At 51.0% G+C, this 24624-nt stretch overlaps 1 protein-coding gene across 3 annotated transcripts in view; it reads right to left on the reverse strand.

The window, feature by feature from the left end:
• The window catches only part of SETD3 (SET domain containing 3, actin N3(tau)-histidine methyltransferase), a 571076-nt gene that overhangs the window by 271249 nt on the left and 275203 nt on the right, over positions 1 to 24624 (reverse strand). For all 3 annotated transcript variants that reach the window (XM_078660141.1, XM_078660139.1, XM_078660140.1), the window contains exon 5: positions 14645 to 14717. In XM_078660141.1, coding sequence (XP_078516267.1) covers positions 14645 to 14717 — 73 coding nt within the window. The remainder of the gene's footprint in view (positions 1 to 14644; positions 14718 to 24624) is intronic.

The raw sequence follows: 24624 nt of genomic DNA on the forward strand, positions 1-24624 counted from the left end.
TGTGGCCTGCGGCTGTGGTTGTATCCTCTCCTGGTGGTCATCAACGGATTGGGGCCCAGGCGCACGGCCCCTACACAGCTGTGACTGGAAGACAGCCCCTGCGACTTGCATCGGTGGACGCGGTCCATCTGGGGACCACTGGAAAGAGCCTGCTGGTGTGACTGTCGTTGTGCCTGACCTCTGTGCTGCCGGTGGCGACGGACTTTGTGGTGAGGAGTACTATCGCTCGGGGGTCCGACGGCGCCACGATTACGCGGGATCGTACGGGTGGCGGCCACACCAAGCAGGGGACCATCGATAAATTCACGGAGGTGGGCCTGGCTGCGGGGGCAGCGGGGTCGCAGAACCAGGCACCTGACAACGCGGTGCTATTGGCGGCAATCACCCAGTCCAGGGACATGCTGGACGCCAAAATCCGGGCGGTGGGATCGGACGTCATGCTGCTTCGCCAGGATCTGAGGAACGCGGTTGAGCGCATTACTGGCACGGGGACCCGCATATCCGAGGTGTAGGATGACATGTCCATCCTCAAAAAGAAGGTCGCGGACATGCGTGTCGAGGATGCCGAAGGGTGGGCTCGGCGGAACAATCTACGATTTGTGGGATTTCCGGAGGGCTGTGAGGGGGACAATGTGGAACGATTCCTTACTCAGTGGCTGGAGGGCTGGCTTCCCCCGGACGTGATGTCTCGCTGCTTTGTTGTGGAGCGAGCACACAGGGCCCTAATGCAGAAACCCTCTCCAGGGGCACGCCCGTGGCCGATCATTGCCAAATTCCTAAATTTCTCAGATCGCGACACTATCCTGTGGCAGGCAAGGGTCAAGGCCTCCCTCACATGTGGCAACGTGACCATCCTCATCTTCCCAGACTATACACGCTTGGTGCAGCAGCAGCGACAGTCCTTCCTTGCGGCGAAGGCCTGCCTCCGAGGCCTCAAGCTTCAGTATGCTCTGCTCTATCCAGCGCGGCTGAGAGTCATCTTCAAGTCCAGTTCCTTGTTCTTCGACTCCCCAGAGGAAGTGTTTAAATGGACAGAGGAAACGGTAAATATTCACGTCAATACGCCACCAGGTAGAGACTCAGACTCCTCCTCGAGTGGAATGGCCCACGAGGGCCTCAGGAGCCAGCAGCGATGCAAAAGGAGATCACGATCTGGACGCAGCTCTCGCTCTGGTTCCGCGCTCCGGCAGAGGGATCCGTCACCGGAGCAGCGAGCTGGGGTGAAATGACATTTGGGACTCCAGAACAGACCTCAAAGTATGGTATGAATGGATGTCTGGATGGGCTAGTCTCTTAAGGGCTGGGAGCCTGGACCCGTAGGAGTGGGTGGGTGTGAAGTCCTAAAGTTGTGGGTTGTCAATTGGGGATCCACTGGAGGGGGTGGTTTTCGTTCCCCCTGTTGGGGACTAGGCTACGGTCCGACCGTGACAGGTGCTTCCATGTTAGTGAGGTACGGGGTTGGGGTGGGGGGGGTGGGGGTTGGCGAGGGGGTTTGGGGTTGAGGGGATCGTTTGCTCATGTTTTGATGCTATATGTATGCCACACTGTTTGCACGCTGAGTTACAGAGACACCTTCAGTTTACATCATGTCTAACGTGGAGGGGGGAGGGCGGGTAGTCCCCGGTTCTCTGCGCATACTTAGTTGGATCGTACGTTGGGTGCTGGATAAAGTGAAACGGGGGGCGGTTCTCCACTTTGCCAAAAGAGCCGGGGCAGATGTCCTCCTGCTCCAGGAGACTCATTTGCTCGGTACGAAGGCGATATGACTGCAACGATTTGGGTTCCATCAGGTATTCCACTCGGGATTCACACGAGGTTCAAGGGGGGTTGCGATCCTTCTACACCGCAGGGTCTCCCATACACACGAAAAACTCTGGACTGATACACAGGGAGACTATGCAGCAGACTCTCTTGCATGTTTAGATAGAGGATGTTGCAATAGTCCAGACGTGACATAATCAAAGCCGTACCTACCGTCTGCCGACTCTCCTTGGGCAGAAACGGAAGGATTTTCTTAGTAGTCCTAAGAATGAACATTGTAGATGATATAATGGCATTGACTTGCCTTTTCATGTCCAATTTATTTATTTATTTATTTATGTTCTATATAGCGCCTGAATAGACCCCCGAAGGGGTATCTCCGCGCTTTTGCCTGTTGAAGGAACATAAGTTGTACAGGTTCGTGCTCGGAGGTGACTGAGTGAGGGAAGTGTGTTTTTAACTATTAGTGAAAAGATGGGTTTTAAGAGTTTTTCGGAAGGACAAGTGGTTGGTGATTTGTTTTAGTGTCTGGGGGAGAGAGTTCCAGAGAGCAGGACCAGTGTGTGCCAGGGCACGGCCTCCCTGTCTAGATTCTTTTATTCTGGGTACCTGCAATAGCTGAAGGTTGCTAGAGCGTAGTAAGCGCCCAGGGACATAAGGTTGGAAGGTTTTAGTCAGGTTTTTAGGCCCCGTGCCTATCAGACATTTATGGATGGAGCACAGGATTTTGAATTTAGTGCGTTGTCGCACAGGAAGCCAGTGTAGTTCAGTAAGTAGAGGGCGGGAGGGAGTTCTAGGTGGAGCATTAAGAACTAACCTTGCCGCCGTGTTTTGGACTACTTGCAGTTTGTTAAATTGGCCTTCGTTAGTTGATAAAAGAAGGCCATTGCAGTAGTCCAATCTGCTGATAACTAATGCCTGGACTAGGGTCTTTCTGTGTATGTCTGGTACGTATGGGAACACTCTTCTCAGAAGTCCTATGGCCCGGAAACATGTACCGGCAACTTGGTTAACATGATCTTTAAATGTAAGGGCTTGGTCGAATTGCACCCCCAAGTTTTTCACGGTCTGTTTCGGAATTGGAACAGGTCCTAGTTCTAGAGGCCACCACTCATCAGACCACAGTTTCACCGCATCCCCGAACAGTAGTACTTCTGTTTTGCCAACATTACATTGAAGGCAGTTCTTGGCCATCCACTCTGATACTGCCCTCATTCCATCTGCAAAGGATTGTTTTAGGGCAGGTGTAAAGGTTTTGAAAGGGAACAGAAGTTGGGTGTCGTCGGCGTATGACACCGGGGTGAACCCAAAGGACCTCACTAAGTCGGCCAGGGGGGCCACATACACATTAAATAATGTGGGGCTTAGGCATGAGCCCTGTGGCACTCCCCTGGTGAGCTCCCTAGAGATGGATTTGTGGGAGCCCAGCCTGACTTCTTGAGAGCGGCCAGAGAGGAAACTCTCCATCCAAACTCTCCATCTAAGTACACTCCCAAGTTTTTCACTTGCTTAGAGGGAACTGGGAGGGGCCCCAAGGAGTCAGGCCAGCATTCAGGGGTCCACAGGTTGAAATAATTCCCGAATAGGATGACTTCAGTCTTGCCTGAGTTTAATTTAAGGTAGTTACTGGTCATCCAGCAACCGACTGCCTCCATACAGTCGTGTAGCCTGTGGCTTGTGCTCCTTTCTGAACCTGGGAGGAGTGATACCACTATCTGGGTATCGTCTGCATAAGAGGTAAGATGTAAACCAAAAGATCTAATCAATGGAGCCAGCGACGATAAGTAGACATTAAATAGGGTAGGACTTAATGATGACCCCTGTGGGCCCCCCCCTTTTCATGGCAATTGAAAAGGGGGGAGCAGAAGTCCCCTAAAGCCACTATTTGCTGACGGTCGGAGAGAAAGGATTTTAAAACCCTCCAAGCTGCCTTCTCTACTCCGCAGTCTGACAATCGGTCCATCAAAATATCATGATGGACCGTCTCAAATGCTGCGGAGCGGTCCAGCATAATCATCACCGCTCTGCCCCCCTTATCCAGGGATTTCCTGATCTCATTAGTGGACTTGAGGAGGGCAGTTTCAGTGCTGTGGCCCTCCCAAAAGCCATATTGGGTATAGTAGAGTATTTCTGCACTTTGAAGGTACTTACTCAAATGACTGTTAATCCATTTTTCAAGCGGGAAAGGGGAGGCGGGAAATTGGTCTAAAATTATGTAGGTTAGCTTTTTTCAGGAGAGGAATCAAAGAGGCTGTTTTCCAGCTAATTGGGATCTTGCCTGCTTCAAATATTGAGGTAAAAAGAGGGGTAAGGACTGCCGCAAAAGTCAACGGGGCCAGTTTAGCTATTTTAATCGGGCAGGGGTCATAGGGGGATCCGGACTTCATTTCTTGCAGCAGTTTAACAGTATCGGTATAAGTTAAGAGGGGAAATTCTATCAGAGAGTTCTGAGTTTGAGGGACAATCTTCTTGTCAATGCAGGATTTTAATGGAGAGCTAATGTTGGCTTTATTAAAACTAGAGAAGATTTCCTCAACTTTGTCCAGGAAAAAGCTAGCAATCTTGTCGCATAGTTCCTGGCTCTCTGCCACTTATGGTGTTTGTGGATTTGCCAATTTACAAACAACTTTAAATAATTCTTTGGCTGAGTTTTCAGCCAGTTTGATTTGATCTGCAAAAAAATCTTGTTTAGTTGTAAAGAACAAGTTACTTACCTTCGGTAACGCTTTTTCCGGTAGATACAGTACTTGCCTGTGGATTCCTCACCTTGTGAATATCCCCTGCGCAGCAGCCAATCGGAAACGTTTGTAGCTCTCCACGCCGGCAAGGTCATGGACGACGTCACAGAGGGTACGACTCTGCTTGCGACCCCGCTGACGTCACTGGATCCATAATAGGGCCTCGTCGGCCTGATGACGTCAGTTCCGCCCTTTTTTTCCGTACCCCGAGGCACACGACGGACCGACATAAACAGTAATAGTGTACATAGTACACAGTATTCAGACCAACACACATAGTGTGAAAACAATGCAATATGCATGAATATATAATATATCCATTATAAAAACCATTCAAAAATACACATAGCATGAATAGAAGAGTGGACAACGGGGAGGCGGGTGGGTCAGTGGGGAATCCACAGGCAGATACTGTATCTACCAGAAAAAGCGTTACCGAAGGTAAGTAACTTGTTCTTCTGATAGATACATCTGCCAATGGATTCCTCACCTTGTGAATAGAATACCACAGCAGTCCCCACTCCCGGAGGAGGGTGTCCACTCTGCTATACCAGGAAATCCTGGAGGACAGAGCGCGCAAAGTGGCCGTCCCTCCTCACCTCAGCATCCAAGCAGTAATGCTTCGCAAAAGTGTGGAGGGATGCCCAAGTTGCGGCTCTACAAATATCCTCTACAGGTACACCTCTAGCCAAAGCAGATGTTGAAGACTTTGCTCTAGTAGAATGAGCCCTTATACCCTCTGGAGGTTCCTTACCAGCAAGGGCGTAGCAGATCTTTATACACAGGATAATCCACCTCGACAGCGTGCGCTTGTGCACTGCTTTCCCCTTCTTACAGCCAGCAAATCCAACAAAAAGCTGGTCGTCCACACGATAGTCTTTAGTCCTATCGAAGTAGAAACTCACCGCCCTCTTAGGGTCTAGGTGGTGAAGCCGCTCCTCCTCCTTGGAAAGGTGAGGGGGAGGATAAAAGGTAGGAAGGGTAATGGACTGCCCCAGATGGGAGGGAGTTACCACCTTAGGCAGAAAAGCAGCCCTGGTCCTAAGTACCATTCTCTCAGCATGAATGGTCAGGAACGGGGGTTTCGAACGAAGAGCTTGAAGCTCACTTACCCTCCTTGCCGAGGTAATTGCAACAAGGAAGACCGTCTTAAAAGACCGAAGTCTCATGGGACACTTGTGTAAAGGTTCAAAGGGTGAACCCATCAAGTAGGTCAAGACAAGATTCAAGTCCCATTGAGGCACAATAAATGGAATTGGAGGGAATTTGTTGGTAATACCTTTTATAAAGCGTAATACAATAGGTGACTTAAATAATGACGGCTGGTCAGGCAAAGAAATGAAAGCCGACAAGGCCTATAAATAACCCTTTACAGTCGCCACAGCAAAACCCTGCTGGGCCAAAGAAAGGGCAAACTGAAGCAAACTGAAGTATATTAGACAAACGAGCTCTCAAGGGGACAATAGATTTCTCTCCACACCAGGAAACAAATTGGGGCCACCTATAAGAACAGATGGACTTGGTGGAAAGACGCCTGGCCGAAAGAATAACATCCACCACATCAGGCGGGAGAGAAAAGGAATTCAGGTTGCCCCGTTCAATCTCCAGGCATGAAGGTGTAAGGTCTGGAGGTGGGGGTGTAGAACCTGCCCCTCCATCTGAGAGAAGAGATCTGCCCTGAGAGGGAGACGGAGCGGCGGGCATGAGGAGAGGTGGAGAAGATCTGTGTACCACACCGTTCTTGGCCAATCCGGGGTGACCAATATAACTTGGGCCCGGTCTTGGCGCATCTTCCTCAGAACCCGAGGAATCAAGGGTATGGGAGGAAACGCGTAAAGGAGTTGTGAGCCCCAACTCAACTGAAATGCGTCCCCCAAAGCTCCCTGCAACGGATACTGGAGACTGCAGAATGAGGGGCAGTGAGCATTCTCGCGAGTGGCGAACAGGTCCACCTGAGGAGTTCCCCACGTCCGGAAGACGTGACGAACCACCTCTGGGTGAAGCCTCCACTCGTGGTCGGCTGAGAACTGCCGACTAAGACTGTCTGCGCGAACGTTCAGAACTCCGGCCAGATGATTTGCCATCAGACAAATCTGGTGGTCCTGAACCCAGGACCAGAGACGCTGAGCCTCTCTGCAGAGACACTGCGACCCCACTCCTCCCTGCTTGTTGACATACCACATCGCAGTCGTGTTGTCCGTCAGGACCTGAACCGACTGACCGCGAAGGGAAGGGAGGAAGGTCTTGATTGCCAAACGAATCGCCCTCAATTCCAGAAGGTTGATGTGAAGCAACCTTTCCTCTGGAGACAAAGACCCTTGATCTCCAGATCCCCCAGATGAGCACCCCACCCTAGAGTGGAGGCATCCGTGATCACTGTGGCAACCGATGGAGGCAGATGAAAGGGCTTTCCTTGAGACAGATTGCCCTCCACACTCCACCAAGAGAGATCCGCTGCAGTTTCTCTGGAGATCCTCACAGACTCCCCGTTGTGCTGATACCACTGCCTGCGGAGGCACCACTGGAGCGCCCTCATGTGCCAGCGTGCATGGTTGACCAGCAGAATGCAGGAAGCAAACAGACCGAGCAGGCGAAGGACCTTCAGGACTGGAACGACCGCTCCATTGTAAAACAAAGGAATCATTTCCTGAATGTCGAGAATCCTTTGAGGAGGAGGGAATGCCCGACAAACAGTAGTGTCCAGTACTGCCCCTATAAACAGGTTGCGCTGTGAGGGCACCAGGTGAGACTTGGGTACCTTTATCGAAAACCCAACCTGTACAACAACTGAGTTGTCTCTTGCAGATGATGGAGCACCTTCTCCGGAGACTCTGCTTTGATCAGCCAGTCGTCCAGATAGGGGAATACAGGAATACCCGACCTTCTGAGATGGGCTGCCACCACTGCCATCACCTTGGTGAAGACTCGAGGCGCAGTAGTAAGACCAAACAGAAGGACCGCAAACTGGTAGTGTTGCGACCCCACCGTAAAAAGAAGATTCTGCCTGTGCGACTTCAGGATTGGGATGTGAAAATACACGTCCTGCAAGTCGAGCGACACCATCCAGTCTTCTTCCAGCAGCGCCTGAAGAACCTGCGCAAGAGTAAGCATCTTGAATTTCTCTTGTTTCAGATAAAGATTCAAGATCCTGAGATCCAGGATTGGACGAACCCTGCCATCCTTCTTGGGAATCAGGAAATACCGGGAGTAGCATCCCTGACCCCTTTCCTGCTCTGGAACCACCTCTATCGCGCCTTTCTGTAACAAGGTCAGAACCTCCTCCTGAAGGAGACGGAGATGTTCCTCTGAGCAAGCCCCTTGACAAGGAGGGTAAGTCGGGGGAATTCCCTGAAGGGAAGAGCATACCCATTTGCCACAAGATTGAGAACCCATTGGTCTGTAGTGACCGATTCCCAATCCCGCAGAAAATGGGTAAGCCGACCCCCAACAGGACCAACATGACTGGGAATGGGGAATCTAGGGCTGCTTTGCTGCAGTGATAGGAGAGATGTAGAGGAGGAGAGGTAAAGGAAGAGGAGGAGGAGGGTTGGCGACCTCGTGGACGACCTCTGTTTCTTCCTCTATAAGACTTATACAGCGTATTTTGTTGCTGCTGCTGTTGCTGCTGACGAGGCTGCCCTTGCGAACGAAAGGATGACTTCCCGAATCCTCTGTATTTACGAAAGGATCCTCTAGACTGGGACTGCAAGCTAAGTGATCTTGCCGTGGCCTTACTATCTTTGAATCTTTCAAGTGTGGCATCAGCCTTCTTACCAAACAGACCTGTACCGTCAAATGGTAAGTCCAATAAAGTAGCCTGCACATCTTGTGAAAAGTCTGAAGACTTCAGCCAAGCCCCCCTTCTTGTTGCTACTGCAGAGCCCATAATCCTAGCCACCGAGTCGGCTGTATCCAGGCCACTTTGAATGACCTGGCGCGCAGCAGCTTGGGTATCATCCAAAACCTCCTGAAAGTTCTTCCTGTCATCATCAGAAATTTCGGCAGCAACTGTTTAGAGGAATCCATTAAGGCATGGATATACCTTCCCATGAGACAAGTTGCATTTGCTGACTTCAGTGCCATGCTCGCTGATGAGAACACCTTTTTAGCGGATTGATCAATCCTTTTTGATTCCTTGTCAGCTGGAACCTGTGGAAAAGCTCCTGAAAACTTCTTTGAACAAGCCGCCTGAACCACAAGGCTCTCAGGTGAAGGGTGAGCTGACAAAAATTCTGGATCCTCCGGTGCCACTCTATATCTCTGTGCCACAGTCCTAGAGACAGCAGGAGCAGATAAAGGTTTTTTCCAAACCTCCAACACCGGCTCCAGAATTGCCTCATTAAATGGTAACAAAGGCTCAGTCACAGAGGAAGGAGAATGCAACACTTCAGTCAATAGATTGGACTTAAATTCAGTGGTTGGAAGATTAATGTCCAATAACTCCGCAGCTTTTCTCACGACTGTGTGATATGGGCCAACCTCCTTTGAAGGAGCATCCGAACCAGGAGAAAAATCCCACTCAGGGGAGACATCAAGACCACTTGCATCTTTCAACTCCGCAAAATAGTCCTCAGAATCAGGAAGTTCACCTTCCTCCATGTCTTTCTGATAGCGTGCCTCTTCCACAGCTCTTTGGGCCTCCCTCCTGGAGCAGATCCTCGGGACCGGAGTCGATGGATCCACAACCGACTCCATCGGATTCGGAACCGGCGTCGAACGCGGCTCCGACGGCGCCGCTAGCGCCGAACGAGGGCGAACAGACGGCGTCGGAGATTCTCGATACGGCGCCGGAGATTCTCGGTACGGCGCCGGGGCCCTCGGCGCCGGAAAATTCCAGGACGGCGTCGCTGGAAGAAAGGGCATAAATGGAGCCTGGGCATATGCCTGAGGGACACCCAAATTAAAGGCAAAAGGACCCATGGGGCCCGCAGGCGCACCAGAGGGGTACATAGTCCTTGCAAAGACACCATACATTGCGTTCAGATAGTGTGATGGGTCTTGGCCTGGAGCCGGAAAAGGGGGATAATTTCCCGGCGTCGGCTCCGAAGCCGGTGTACCTGGAGTCGGGCCCATCGGCGCCGACAAAGGAACCTCTTCAGGCTGCTCCTGATCTTCTTGCTCTGGCTCGGCTTCACCCGGATCCGAAGAATGGACCGAATCCGATGGCGCCGGCATCGGAGAACGAGAGACCTCGACTTCAGGAGACACTTCCTTCTCTGGCAAACCCGGTTTTCAATGAGAAGGATCGACATCACTACTGCGACGTCAAGGAGAAGACAACTTCGGCGCAGGTTCATTATCAGAGTGACGCCGTGAAGAGTGCTTCTTTCTCTTATGCCTCTTCGACTTAGAGTGTCCCGATGCCGACTTCGAGCCCGACCTGGACTCGGAACGAGATCTCGACCTCGATCTTCTTTTACTCGCCTTCTTACTCTTCTTTATTTTAGCAATGAACAACTTTGCTTCCCTTTCCTTTAAAGCCTTAGAGGTCATCTTCCTGCAACATGCACATCCATCGACGTCGTGATCGGAAGACAAGCACCATGTGCAGTCCTTGTGTGGATCAGTAATGGACATCTGCTTCCCACACTCCCTGCAGGGCTTGAAACCAGATTTCCTCCCAGACATCTTCGAAAGGAAACGAGAAGAACAGACAAGAACAACTATAACAACAATGTAACTACAGAGAGTCTCAAGAAACCGTTGGCGTCGACGGCGCGGAAAAAAGGGAACTGACGTCATCACGCCGACGAGGCCCTATTATGGATCCAGTGACGTCAGCGGGGTCGCGAGCGGAGTCGTACTCTCTGTGACGTCGTCCATGACCTCGCCGGCGTGGAGAGCTACAAAAGTTTCCGATTGGCTGCTGCGCAGGGGATATTCACAAGGTGAGGAATCCACTGGCAGATGTATCTATCAGAACAATAATTGCTTGTAAGCCTGAATGCTTTCTTTATACTTAATTGGTTCTTCTACCTTATATTCCTTCATTCACTCCCGCTCGAAACGCTTGCAAATGCCTTTCTGGGTTTTTAGTTTAGGAGTATACCGTGGAGCAGAGGGGTAGGCCCTTCTAGGATATATGTTTTTTTTTTGGAGCAAGCCTATCACTAGCATTAGTAACCCACGCATTAAATCTAGTTGTGGCCTCTTCCACATCTCCAATTAAAGAGGGCAGATTATGCTCCAGGAGATCTGACAGTTCTTTACCTTCAATACTATTCCATGCCCGCATAAATCTGGGCTTTGTTAAGGGCTGATCATCCGTCTGGCTATCAGAATAGATGACCTTGAATAGTTTTGAACAGGTACAAGCGCCACCTGTTATTGCTGGGCCTTACATTGGCAAAGAGAGACATTGCCAGGGCGTGGAAGGCGCCTCAGGCTCCGCCATTGACTGCTTGGAAAAATGGCATGGACTTCTGTATGGGTCTTGAGCAACCTGTGTTCGTGGCCAGGGGGTGCCCTCGTAAGCACTTTAAGATCTGGAAGAGGTGGGCGGACTACCATGCACTGGACTTGGACCCGCCGTCAGAGAGGGCCGCCCTCCCGACGATTTGACAGATGGTTCATTGGTGGTGAGAATAGAGTGTCTCGATGGACTTGGCATGCTTTATTACGTTTTTATACTGTAAATAAGTGGCAGCATCAGTGCAAACAGAGGGAAGGGGTGGGGGAGGGGTGTTGTTTGTTTATCTATAAAAGTCTAAGATGTTATTGCTGATCTATTAATGTGTGCAGCAGACTCCGGTTCCCGGAGGTATGCAATATATGTGAACCATGACAAATAAAATCTGTTTAAAAAAAAAAAAAACACCACAGAACCTTGCCAAGCATTACAGGCATTGCTACATGTAATCTCATTAAGGTCCAGCTGACCCCACCACATCACCCACCCCTTATCTATAAGGCCCAAATATAAAAGGGATCTTGAGGCGCAACCTTATATTTGCATCTACGTGTAGTATCACTACGTATCTTGCGAGAACTAATTACAATTCCTAGGTCTGGTTTGAGGACCTTATTCAGCATGGAAGGAACTGGCTGGTCCTCAGTTCTCATCACACTGTTGATGACTAAAAAGCAAATTATGAGTTTGGCAGTCCGAGGACCGCAACCTAACGTTGGCGCAAATGTGGCGGTCCAGCCACCGCTGCACCGGCAGTCCGACCGCCAGATTACAACTTGGGCAGTTGGACAGCAATGGCACCGCCGCAACTGCCAGTGATCAGAGCTCCCTGGTGGTGTTGCGGCAGTCTGATGGGGCAATATGCTTGGTGGTGCCCTGCGGCACCACCAAGCAGATTACGACTTTCCTCACCGCCAGCGGGCTCATGGAGGTTCTTATCTATGAAACTGCTGGCGGTGAGGAAAGAAAGGGAGCAGTACATGGCCCCCTCCAGGCCTGTGTGCACTGCACAGGGGTGCATTCAGGGGGGGTACATGCTGCGCCCCCCTGTGTGCATGCACCCCATTCCTGCACGGCAAGGACTGGGCAGTCCGTGCCATGCACAAACGTGCACTGGCGGTCCGGCAGCTATGCCGAGTAAGGTTCACCCAAGAGCCTTTAAACTGCACCGCCGCAGGACCGCCACGTCACCTGCCAGCCAGACCACGATAACACTCATAATCGAGCGGGTGGCGCCCCGGTTTGGCAGTGTGGGAGCAGAATGGGGGCGTGGCAGCCCACTCCCTTACCGCCAAACTCATAAACGGACCCGAACTCATTCCCAAATTTCTTCACCTGCATGGACATTTTGTGATGCTGTGGAGCATTCCCAAGAACTCCAAAGTAGGCATTTATGCCAATTTTAACCATATTCATACAAGTCAAAATTACTGGCTAACGTCAAACTCATAGTCTTGATTTGGTTTTACAGTTCATGTAGTGGTGCACTGACAACGTATGCTGCACGCAAGGTATGGCTTGAAGCCTGGGACCCAGGGCCGGACTGGCCATAGCGGGCACTGGGCAATCCCCCAGTGCGCCGCACGGGTGGGGGCCGGTTTTGGGCCGCTGGGGGCCGTTTTTGTAACACGGCCGTTTTTGCAGCATAGCTGCAAAATCGGCCCTGTAACAAAATCGTCCGAAAACCGGCCCGGCAAATAAGTCGGCGGCACCTCCAACCCCCGAGGGGGAGGGCCGGCCGAGCACTTTGCCAGGGCCGGTTGTGGTTCTCAGTCCGGCCCTGCTGGGACCTGCTAGAAATCAATTTGTACTGGTGATATTTTTGGTACATCATCTTGCTGCCTCTTTCTGAATCTATCTGAACTGCTTGATGGCACGAGGAAGATCCTTGCTGAGAAAAATTATCTGTTGCATCTCTTTCAAGATGAGGCTGATCTTCAGCCACCCCCATCAAATGTTACCTAAAAGTTTGAACCCTTTAGTAGATATCCAAGATGGAAAAATCACCTTCTTGAGTCAAAGCCCATGAATCGTACGTTTTTATGCTTCAAACTTGATATGCTCACATGGTCATCTGTTCATTATGGTTTAACTGTAATGTAAGCAAATCTAACGCAGAGGTAGATATGTGTAGTATTAGGGTGGATTTTAGTAGGTCCACCTGAAAAAGTTGATGATCCTCTCCACTCTACAGGTTTGTGGATATTCGTTCACAATATACTGGTAGTTTCCAGCCCTGAAAATGCTTGGTAATTTACACTTTTCACAGGCAGGAGCACATGCATTTTCCAGGTGAGAAATGGGAAGTAGCATCCATTAAATGAATGGTTGCTAAAAGCTGATGTTTATTTTATGGTAGAGAAAAGGCTCTCCTAGTGCACCAGCATTTTTACGTCAAATTTCCACATGAAGAAACTTTCACCTTTTTATACCCATGTGTCCATATTTACACCAGTGAAAAGTCTTGGGAATCTGCAAAAGTTGTAGACTTCCAGGAGGCCCTCTAGAATTCTTTGTGAAATCCTAGAAAGTTTAATATTTGCTGAAAACACACAGTATCTCTCCAGGTACACATTTCTGACTTTAAAAAAAATGTTTTTTTAAAGTCTGGTCCTATGTCTTTGTAAAACGATACATCTATTGAGGTCTTGCCAGAATAAGCATGCTACCCGACACAGCTCTCATACAATATGGCTCTAGTAGGGCTAGATGGTGCTTGGAAATCAATTACACATACAGACAAGAAATGTTACTGTAAAGTAAGGATTTAATATTATGTCATACGAATTTATAAAGATAACTTGCTCAGTTCTGACATTATTGCATCAATTCTTGATATTCATAAGAAAACACTCTATGGTATAATCTAAATGTTTGCAGAAAGAGTATTCACTAACATGTTGTAGCTTTATACTTTTTGACTTTTTAACATGGCTTTGCCAGATGACAAACAATAATTACATTCTTTTAAATGAACTTACCAACAAAAGACTCCTCACAAGAGAGTCACCAGTGTAACTCAAAGTAATAAGAAGGCTGATTTCTATGAGGAAAATCGCTGGATGGAAATGATCAAAGAGGAAATTACTGGGCAATTGAGATTATTACTAAAACGTAGATGTGCTTTTTGCCGAGTGATTATTCAAAGAGTCACACAGATTTAAGAGGCAAGGTGGAAACAAAAACAGTTCTCTGTTGAAAGAGCTTAAAGGCAAGTAGTGATGAACTTTCAAGGAGTGCTTGGTCAGAGACAATAATGTGACATTGTAATATTTAGCTTGTCTGGTGATTTTCAAAAAACCGTTTACACCTTTCATCTGGCTACGATAGGGTGTCATTCTAAGCCTGCCTCAAAGTTGCCATTTTTTATGTACTTTAACAGTCCAGTAATGTTTACCGTCATGCAATAAACAGTAGTATTTATTTATTAAGACATGGCTGGATTTATACCCTTTTAGATTCAGGATCTATGTAGTAATTATCAATTAGCATAAAAAAAGACAAGCACAATCTTTAATAATTATTAACCCTGTGCTCTATTATTTTCTAAACTATAAAAAGATCAGCCCTGTGTAGGTGAAGTAGAAAAATCTGCTTTCGTGTTAAGAGGAGTGTATGGCTAAGAAAAGTTGTGCTACATTTGTCAAAATTCCTGTGTGGAATTCTTACAAGCGTCGAGCAACTGAGCAACCACTTCCAGCTTAAAACAGCTTACTACACAAAAACAAATTCTTACCCAAAATAGAATTTTTTGCAGACTCGACAGTCATCAGCATTTTTCTAGGAACCCAAAGAAACAATTCTTCTGCCTAAAAATGGAAAATAAAGAAAATCAGAAAATTACCTATTCTAAGTACATGCTTTTATTGACAACTAATCAAAACGGGAATGAAGTGTCCTCTAATGCAAAAGGTTTACATTATACCATTTGGTGCTTTAATTTGTCAATCACTGCTTTTTGTATATCGTATGTTTATAAGTTCAGCTGACACAATAAGCACATTTTACCCTCTGACTCCCGGACATTTTAAAGGCACCACCTTTCACTCTAACATCTCCTAAATGTACAACATTCTCTTAAGATACTTTGCTGAGATTATTTTTGAAACAAGTGCCGTTTATAGCATTCACTTTTAAAATATCCCAAAGAACATCAATATTATCAAGATATTTTGTTTATATTACTTTGTACCCTCTTAACAATATCAATTATGTTACATGTACACAATGCAGGTTCTGCCACATGTATGGCCTAGCGGCAATACTGGAGTCAGGCTTCTTTCCCACCAGTTTTGGGAAATCCTTCTCAGAAGAGAGACTGATATTGGGCTGGATATTTCGAGTGAGTTGCTCTAAAGTGGTAATGTGCTGTTGTCAACACAGTGAAAATTAACTATCAGGGATATTGATATTGTTTATAGAAAGTTATATTTAATTTAATCTGTCTCAACCTGGGAAATGGCAGTGTAACATGTTCTCTATAGAGTTTGTTTTGCTACCCTGAACAGCAACACACAAAAGGTGGTGGGAGGCTGCTTGCAATAAGTCTAACCACTGGCAATCGCTCCGGGTAGCACTCTAACCTATTGTTATTTCGCTCACCATGACACCTCAGTTTGGCCTCAGCTATATGCAAATCAGTCTTGACCCTCTGTTCCTCGTGGGAAGGGTCTAGCCCAAGCGGCCAAGCAAAGTCCTCCCTGAACCAGAACACAAGCAACCCAGGACTGGTTTCGCCCTAGTTATGGGCTCGTCCGCCGGGTACAGCTTGGGTCTAGTGAGCATGGGACCCACATCTGGGCACACCCATGACATTTAGGGTGGTACATGAAATACACAAAAGGTGACGGAAAGCTGCTTGCAACCCTAGACAGTAGCCAAAGAAATATTCTCTAAGGGATAAAGTAAACACTGCTGAACATTAAAAGGCTATTGCAAGTAACAGAGTTCCATAACCATACAGAGGAACGAGGCTGAAGGCGGAGTTCCTTTATAAGGTTATGGAACTCCGAGGTACTTACAGTATCATTATCATGTATGCCAGGGGGTACTATATCACATATAATACATAGTCCAACCATCACCTTTCCCACAAACTGCTTAAAACCTTGGTGAGTAACTCATATGACAGAGCAAGCAAGTTTGCAAACATGAAGAATAAAAGTAAAAAAGACTAGTTCAAAATTAAACACAACAAAAATCTGTTGAATATTTGTTGCACACAAGTTTTAGAAGTCAGTTTAAAAAAAAATCCCAAAGCTTGCAGTAGTTATGAATGTGTAGAAACATGCATGCAGAAACATTCTAGCTTTTCTCCGTCTGAGGAGTGAAAAAAATATACATATTCTCTCTGCTTGTCATTGTAAGCTATAAAACAAGTATTTACAATGCAATGGTCTCGGCATCATTAAAAGTAGAGCTATTGGCATTGCTCATGAAATTTTTTTTTTTTTTTTTAAATCATCAATAAATGGCATTGTCATTTACATTGCCAATAGCTTAAATCGTTAAATAAATGGCATTGTCATTTACAATGCCAATAGCTACACCCTACACAGAGCCACCCTCACACAGACAGAGCCACCCACACATAGAGCCACCTACAAAAAAAAATGGCATTGTCATTTACATTGCCAATAGCACAATCAGGGGGGCAGAAGCAAGAAAAATAGCACAATTAGGGGAGCAGAGGCAAGAAAAACAAGATCAATCAGGGGGCAGAAGGCAAGAAAACGAGCACCATCAGGGGGGCAGAGGCAAGAAAAATGGCACAATTAGGGGAGCAGAGGCAAGAAAAATGGCACAATCGGGGGAGCAGAGGCAAGACAAGCCAACGGGGGGGCAAAGCGCTCCAGCAGCAGCATCTGGGGTCGGGGTATCCGGAATAGAAGCAGGCACTTCTTGGGGTAAGTGAACTGAAAGGCGCCCCACATAGAGGGAACTCGGACTGGAAGAGCGCTCTACCAAGGTTGTCGCAGGTTTACACGGACAGGAGTATTCCGCTGTGGGGCATTGAAAGAGGGAGCCCCACCGGACCATCGCAGGCTAGGAGAGCGCAACACTGGCAGGACTTCGGACCGGAGAAGCCCCTACACTGGAAGCTCGGGCAGGAAAAGCGCTCTTTCAGAGTAACTCAGGCTGGAATACTGCCCCGGTGGGTGCATCTGGGTGAGATGCGTACAGCATCTGGAGGGGGGTTAGTTTTAAAGAGAGCGCTCCGCTGGGAACATCTGGGGCAGGAAGAGGGCTCCAGAGGTGGTACTTGAGGTCGCAAGCGCACTCTACGGGGGGGAAGAGATGTTTTCAGCAGCCGGAACGCTCCTCTGGGGCCATATCTGACTGGAAGAGAAACACCCCCACACACACACACACACACACACACCCACCCCCGCTCCCACCACACACACACTTTGGCCATCTCAGGGAGTAAGAGGTCCCCCAGTTAGGGCATCTTAGGGAGGAAGAGCTCCCCCAGTGTGAGCATCTTAGGGGGGGGGGGGGGGGGGCTTCCCCGCAGTGGGCATCTCAGGGGAGGAACAGGACCCCGTCGTGACAATTTAGGGAGGAAATAGGACTCCGCTGTGGGCATCTTCTCGGGGAGGGAGCTCGCCCACTGTGGGCATCTCGGAGAGGAAGAGGTCCCCCTGCAGTGAGGGTCTCTTGAGCTGGACGCGTGCTGCCTGAGAGAGCAGCCTAAGGGGACATCTTGTGCTCAAGTGGGCTGGGGTGTTTTCTGTTGCCCAGAGCTGTTTATCTCGGAGTATCTCATAAGAGAGCTCTATTGAGCTGCCTAGAGCCGAGACACCTCGGATATAGGATGTGCCGCTTCTAGGCGCGCTCTATTGGGGAGCATCTACTGCGGAGGGAGTCAGCATAGAGCGCTCCCACCACCGCTGGGGATAGAAACCGTCTCACGAGCTTCATTCCAGTGCTCAGCAGCTCCTTTTAATTTACAGCTGGGGGGCGGGGTGGGGCTGGTCCGTCTCAGGCTGGAGAGCTCTGTTTTATTCATGGGACCAGGGCTTTGCATTTTGCTACAAATGAATGCTATTGAGCTTTACGTGTCGGGGTCTTGGTCTGAGAGCTCGACTGGAGCAGGGGCGATGCATGCCTCTCTATATATTTCTGCGCAGAAGCAATGCCCCTCAGCCTTGACCTTCGTCAACCCTTGTAACCCAAGCGTGCCAGGCAACTCCATCCCGCCCTTTGGCATCCCCTGCATTTTTAGTTCTGCGACCACACACTTTAATAAAACCCTTTAACGTCCTCGCTTTATAGCACTAATGCACAGAAGTGACACTACTCCAGCTGTTCCAATGTTGAGAACAATGCAGAGCTTCGCCGGGGCACCTGCACGCCTGCAACTCAGTTATTGTGCCACAGAATGCCAATGCCAGTGCCAGCGGAGGGGCTTGGGGGGGGGCGGGACCCCAATCTCACCTGCACTGGAACATAGATCGCCCTCGGTGTCCTGACGCTAGTCTAGTTCTTTCGCACAGCTCTGTCGGTGCACCCCATTCTGCTCTTCACCAGTCCCCACTACAAATACACCGAGACTGGCAATGGGTCTCACACCTACCATTCGGCACTTCCAGACCCCCAGCTCTGCCAGTGGACCTCCACCCTCCCCTTCAGCCCCTCCTGCTGTTTCACCACGAGACTGCCATTCACCAGCCCCTTACTCCAGCACTGGGGACTCGCGTAGCTCTGAGAGCGCCTCAGTCATGCCCTTCGGTGGCCCAGGACTCAGCACGACGCACACATCTGACCGTGCACGTCACGGCTGCCATGCAGTTCTCGTGTGGTCCTCAGAGCACACGGTGCGTGCCGAGGGACGACAGTTCCAGGGAGGGTTTAAATTGAGCAATCGGTTCTCACGCTGCAGAGGGTGATGTAATGGGAACCCAAGGCCCTGACATCATCACAGAGGAGCAGCACGTGTGTCCCGAGCAGGGGCCGGGAGACCCACAGGCTGCAGGGCAGATGGATGTAAACAGACAGGGGAGCAGGCAGACAGACGGACGCAGACAGAAATACATACCGAACACGCACACAAGTAACGAGGCACGAAAAACGGCACAAACAGGGGGGCAGAGGCTTACCTCATGTCCTGGTAGACGCTGCTCGAGCAGCAAAATGGCGGCCGCAAGCTTCCAAACATTTTCGGATTCGGGGGGCGTGTATTTGTTGTTTTGAGTGACGGATGACGTCACTGGCGAAAGAACAGCAAAATGTACGTCCCCGAATCCGAAAGAGACGAAGCTTGTTTCGAGTGACACCTCTCTCCTCCAATGGCTGGATCCGTTTATGAAGACAGCCAATGGAGGAGAGAGGCGGGTTAAACCACACTACTAAGAGACATAAGATCTCCTCCCGGAAGCTGGCAAGCCAGCATTTCCGGTCCTCGACATAAAAAAAGAGCAGGAGAAAGGAAAGCAACATTTCGTATGTGTTGCTTTAAACAGCTGCTTCAATTATGCTCAGTGACTTGACCTGCCAGGCTTATAAATAAACATCTTGTGATACAGTGCAGGCTGTATAATAAGAGAATCACTTTAAGTAACTGAGCAATCATTTACTTAATGGTAATATATCGAATAAGTGAGAGTACATGTAACCAGCCCTTTCACACAAGGAAAGGGATGGGCGTTATCAGGGTGTGTATCCCATTTGACATTCAGTGACGGATGTACTGGGCCTCCGCATGATCACCACTGCGCCTTAAAACAGAAGGCCCAAATCAGATGACTGCCTTGGGTGTACGAAGTCTCTGGGATCTCCTAGGCAGTGTACAGATCAGAGGGTGTGGGAGACTCAGGATGTCCTAAGCAGTGTACAGATCAGTGGGTGTGGGAGTCTCTGGGATCTCCTAGGCAGTATACAGATCAGAGGGTGGGGGAGTCTTGGGATCTTCTAGGCAGTGTACAGATCAGAAGGTGGGGGAGTCTCTGGGATCTTCTAGGCAGCGTACAGATCAGAGGGTGTGGGAGTCTCTGGGTCCCCTAGGCAGTATACAGATCAGAGAGTGTGGGAGTCTCTGGGATCTTCTAGGCAGTGTACAGATGAGAGGGTGGGGGGGTCTCTGGATCTTCTAGGCAGTGTACAGATCAGAGGGTGTGGGAATTTTGGGATCTTCTAGGCAGTGTACTGATCAGAGGGTGTGGGAATTTTGGGATCTCCTAGGCAGTGTACAGATCAGAGGGTGTGAGAATTTTGGGATCTTCTAGGCAGTGTACGGATCAGAAGGTGTGGGAGTGTCTGGTATCTCCTAGGCGGTGTACAGATCAGTGGGTGTGGGAGTCTCTGGGATCTTCTAGGCAGTGTACAGATCACAGGGTGTGGAGGTCTCTGGATCTTCTTGGCAGTGTACAGATCAGAGGGTATGGGAGTCTCGGGATCTACTAGGCAGTGCACAGATCAGAGGGTGTGGGAGTCTGGGGTCTCCTATGCAGTGTACAGATCAAAGGGTGTGGGAGTCTCGGGATCTTCTGGGCAGTGTACAGATCAGACGGTGTGGGAGTCTCTGGTGTCTTCTAGGCAGTGTACAGATCAGAGGGTGTGAAGTGTTGGGATCATCTAGGCAGTGTTGGGATCATCTAGGCAGTGTACGGATCAGAGGGTGTGGAAGTTTCTGGGATCTTCTAGGCAGTGTACAGATCAGCGGGTGTGGGAGTCTCTGGGATCTTCTAGGCAGTGTACAAATGAGAGGGTGGGGGAGTCTCTGGGATCACCTAGACAGTGTACAGATCAGAGGGTGGGGGAGTCTCTGGGATCTCCTAATCAGTGTACAGATCAGAGGATGTGGGAGTCTCGGGATCTTCTAGGCAGTGTACAGATCAGAGGGTGGGGGAGTCTCTGGGATCTCCTAGGCAGTGTACAGATCAGAGGGTATTTGCGTCTCGGTATCTCCTAGGCAGTGTACAGATCAGAGGGTGTGGGAGTCTCTGGGATCATCTAAGCAGTGTACAGATCAGAGGGTGTGGGATTCTCAGGATGTCCTAGGCAGTGTACAGATCAGAGGGTGTGGGAGTGTCTGGTATCTCCTAAGCAGTGTACAGATCAGAGGGTGTGGGAGTCTCTGCTATCTTCTATGCAGTGTACAGATCAGAGGGTGTGGGAGTCTCTGGGATCTCCTGGGCAGTATACAGATCAGAGGGTGTGGGAGTCTCTGGTATCTCCTAGGCAGTGTACAGATCAGTGGGTGTGGGATTCTCAGGATGTCCTAGGCAGTGTACAGATCAGAGGGTGTGGGAGTCTCTGGGAACTTCTAGGCAGTGTACGGATCAGATGGTGTGGGAGTCTCAGGGATCTTCTAGGCAGTGTACGGATCAGAAGTTGTGGGATTCTCGGGATCTTCTAGGCAGTTTACAGATCTGAGGGTGGGGGAGTCTCTGGGATCCTCTAGGCAGTGTACAGATCAGAGAGTGTGGGAGTCTCTGGGATCTCCTAGGCAGTGTACGGATCAGAGGTTGTGGGAGTCTCTGGATCTTCTAGGCAGTGTACAGATCAGAGGGTGGGGGAGTATCTGGGATCTCCTAGGCAGTGTACAGATCAGAGGGCATGTGAATTTCGGTATCTCCTAGGCAGTGTACAGATCAGAGGGTGTGGGAGTCGCTGGGATCATCTTTGCAGTGTACAGATCAGAGGGTGTGGGAGTCTCAGGATCTCCTAGGCAGTGTACAGATCAGAGGGTTTGGGAGTCTCTGGGATCTTCTAGGCAGTGGGGGGGGGGTCCTCTGGTCAGACCTAAAAAAGCCAGAACAAGTTCAAACACCCTTGCTAAAGTTTTTCTTTTGCTTTTCTAGATTTACATCTCCCGATGACTTGACTAAATGTCTGACCTTTTACACAGTGAGTAAGGGTAAAAAAATTGTTAATTAATTACCACAAATAATCAAGTGTGTGAGTATTTACAAACGTCCATGCCATTCCTGTGTAACAAAGCCCTCTCTCCTCCCACACAGGGAAGATTTACCCTCACAGAAACCCACATGTGAGTCTATCCATTTACAATGGTGTAACTAGCATATGTGAAGAGGGTGTGGGAGTCTCGGGATCTTCTAGGCAGTGTCAGATAAGATGGTGTGGGAGTCTCAGGATCTCCTGGGCAGTGTACAGATCAGTGGGTGTGGGAGTCTCTGGGATCTCCTAGGCAGTATACAGATCAGAGGGTGGGGGAGTCTTGGGATCTTCTAGGCAGTGTACAGATCAGAAGGTGGGGGAGTCTCTGGGATCTTCTAGGCAGCGTACAGATCAGAGGGTGTGGGAGTCTCTGGATCCCCTAGGCCAGGGGTGCCCAAACCTGTCCTGGCGGGCCGTATCCATGCCAGATTTTTGGGATATCCCCATCTGGGGATCACGGTTCGATCCCCGGCACCGGCGGCAGATTAGCCCAGCACCACGTGACTCTGGGAAATAGCTGGCGCCGCGGCTAGGGAGGCTGACTCCGGAATCTGGAGATCACGGTTCGATCCCCGGCACCGGCGGCAGATTAGCCCAGCACCAGGTGACTCTGGGAAATAGCTGGCGCCGCGGCTAGGGCGGCTGACTCCGGAATCTGGAGATTTTTTTATTTAAGGTTTTTGTAGAGCGCGTAGTAACCCTCAAGCATCCCAGAGATCAGGGTTCGATCCCCGGCACCGGCCGCAGATTAGCCCAGCACCACGTGACTCTGGGAAATAGCTGGCGCCGCGGCTAGGGAGGCTGACTCCGGAATCTGGAGATCACGGTTCGATCCCCGGCACCGGCGGCAGATTAGCCCAGCACCAGGTGACTCTGGGAAATAGCTGGCGCCGCGGCTAGGGCAGCTGACTCCGGAATCTGGAGATTTTTTTATTTAAGGTTTTTGTAGAGCGCGTAGTAACCCTCAAGCATCACAGAGATCAGGGTTCGATCCCCGGCACTGGCCGCAGATTAGCCCAGCACCATGTGACTCTGGGCAATAGCTGGCGCCGCGGCTAGGGCGGCTGACTCCGGAATCTGGGGATCACGGTTCGATCCCCAGCACCGGCGGCAGATTAGCCCAGCACCATGTGACTCTGGGCAATAGCTTGCTTAATCTTCCCGACGGCCCCTAGCGCCTAGAGACCCTTACGGGTGATTGTGCGCCTTACAAATGTGGATTATTATTATTATTATTATTTGGGCCGATTCCGATCCGGTTCGTAAAAGCACATCTGCCCGAATCTGTCGGACAACCACGTACGCCCGGGAGAGGACTGCCCGGGACCCGTGGAGCCCGTCCTGGTCACTCTGACCTGCCATCGGCCTGGAGAAGGGAGCGCCGGACGCCCGGGGGAGGACTGCCCGGGACCCGTGGAGCCCGTCCTGGGCACTCTGACCTGCCGACGGCCCGGGGAAGGGAGCCCCGGACGCCCGGGGGAGGACTGCCCGGGACCCGTGGAGCCCGTCCTGGGCACTCTGACCTGCCGCTGACCCGGGGAAGGGAACCCCGGACGCCCGGGAACCGTGGAGCCCGTCCTGGGCACTCTGACAAGCCGTCGGACCGGGGAAGGGAGCCCCGGACGCCCGGGACCCGTGGAGCCTGTCCTGGGAACTCCGGCATGCCGTTGGCCCGGGGAAGGGAGTCCCAGATACCCGGGACCCGTGGAGCCGTCATGGGCACTCTGACAAGCCGGTGTCCCGGGGAAGGGAGCCCCGGACGCCCGGGACTCGTGGAGCCCGTCCTGGGCACTCTGGCATGCCGTTGGCCTGGGGAAGGGAGCCCCGGACGCCCGGGGCCCGTGGAGCCCATCCTGGGCACTTTGACATGCCGTTGGCCTGGGGAAGGGAGCCCCGGACGCCCAGGGGGGAGGACTGCCAGGGACCCGTGGAGCCCGTCCTGGGCACTTTGACCTGCCGTTGGCCTGGAGATGGAAGCCCCGGATGCCTGGGGGAGGACTGCCCGGGACCCATGGAGCCCGTCCCGGGTACTTTGCCATGCTGTTGGCCTCCTGGAGATGGGTGCCCCGGACGCCCGGGGGAGGACTGCCCGGGACGTATGGAGCCCGTCCCGGGCACTTTTCCATGCCGTCGGCAGGGATGGAGCCCCGGACGCCCGGGGGACGACTGCCCAAGAGCCAAGGAGCCCGTCCTGGGCAATTTGACAAGCCGTTGGCCTGGAGGAAGGAAGCCCCGGGTGGCCTAGGGAGGTGTTACCCAGGCATAGCCCATCTGGTCCCCCTAGCAGAGAACCACCAGCCTTGGAGGGGTGTCCGGGCGTACCCTGTCCCTAGTAATCCGGAGGGAAATTACCTGACTTTCTTGCAATGTGTGCACACGAGGTGAAAGAGGGGACCCAAGGCGCGAAAGTACCCGACCTCCTGGAGCCCTCGCTGGGATCCGGGAGGCGAATGGCACCTCATCATGACTTCCAGGGCGACCAGATGGCCGAGGCGAGAGGGGCGACCAGATGGCCGGGACCAAAATGACGCCAATCTACCTGCCCCGGAGCTGCAGGGCTCTGGGGCTGCAGGGTTCCGGGGGCTGCAGAGCTGCAGGTCTCTGGGGCTGCAGGGCTCAGGGGCTTCAGGCCTCCCCGGGCCCTGATGGACCCTCCGTCCCGGGCGCCTCTGACCCCCGGCCGGCTTGCAGGACGGAGGGGGGAATCCCGCACCACTGGGCGCTGCCGGACGGGGCTCAAGCCCCGGGCCCGGTCCCCGGCCCCAGTCCCGGCTTTCCGAACCCTAGGCCGGGCCGGGGAGAGCCTCCCCTGGG

Source organism: Lissotriton helveticus, chromosome 9 (genome assembly GCF_964261635.1).
Source record: "Lissotriton helveticus chromosome 9, aLisHel1.1, whole genome shotgun sequence".
Taxonomy (NCBI): domain Eukaryota; kingdom Metazoa; phylum Chordata; class Amphibia; order Caudata; family Salamandridae; genus Lissotriton; species Lissotriton helveticus.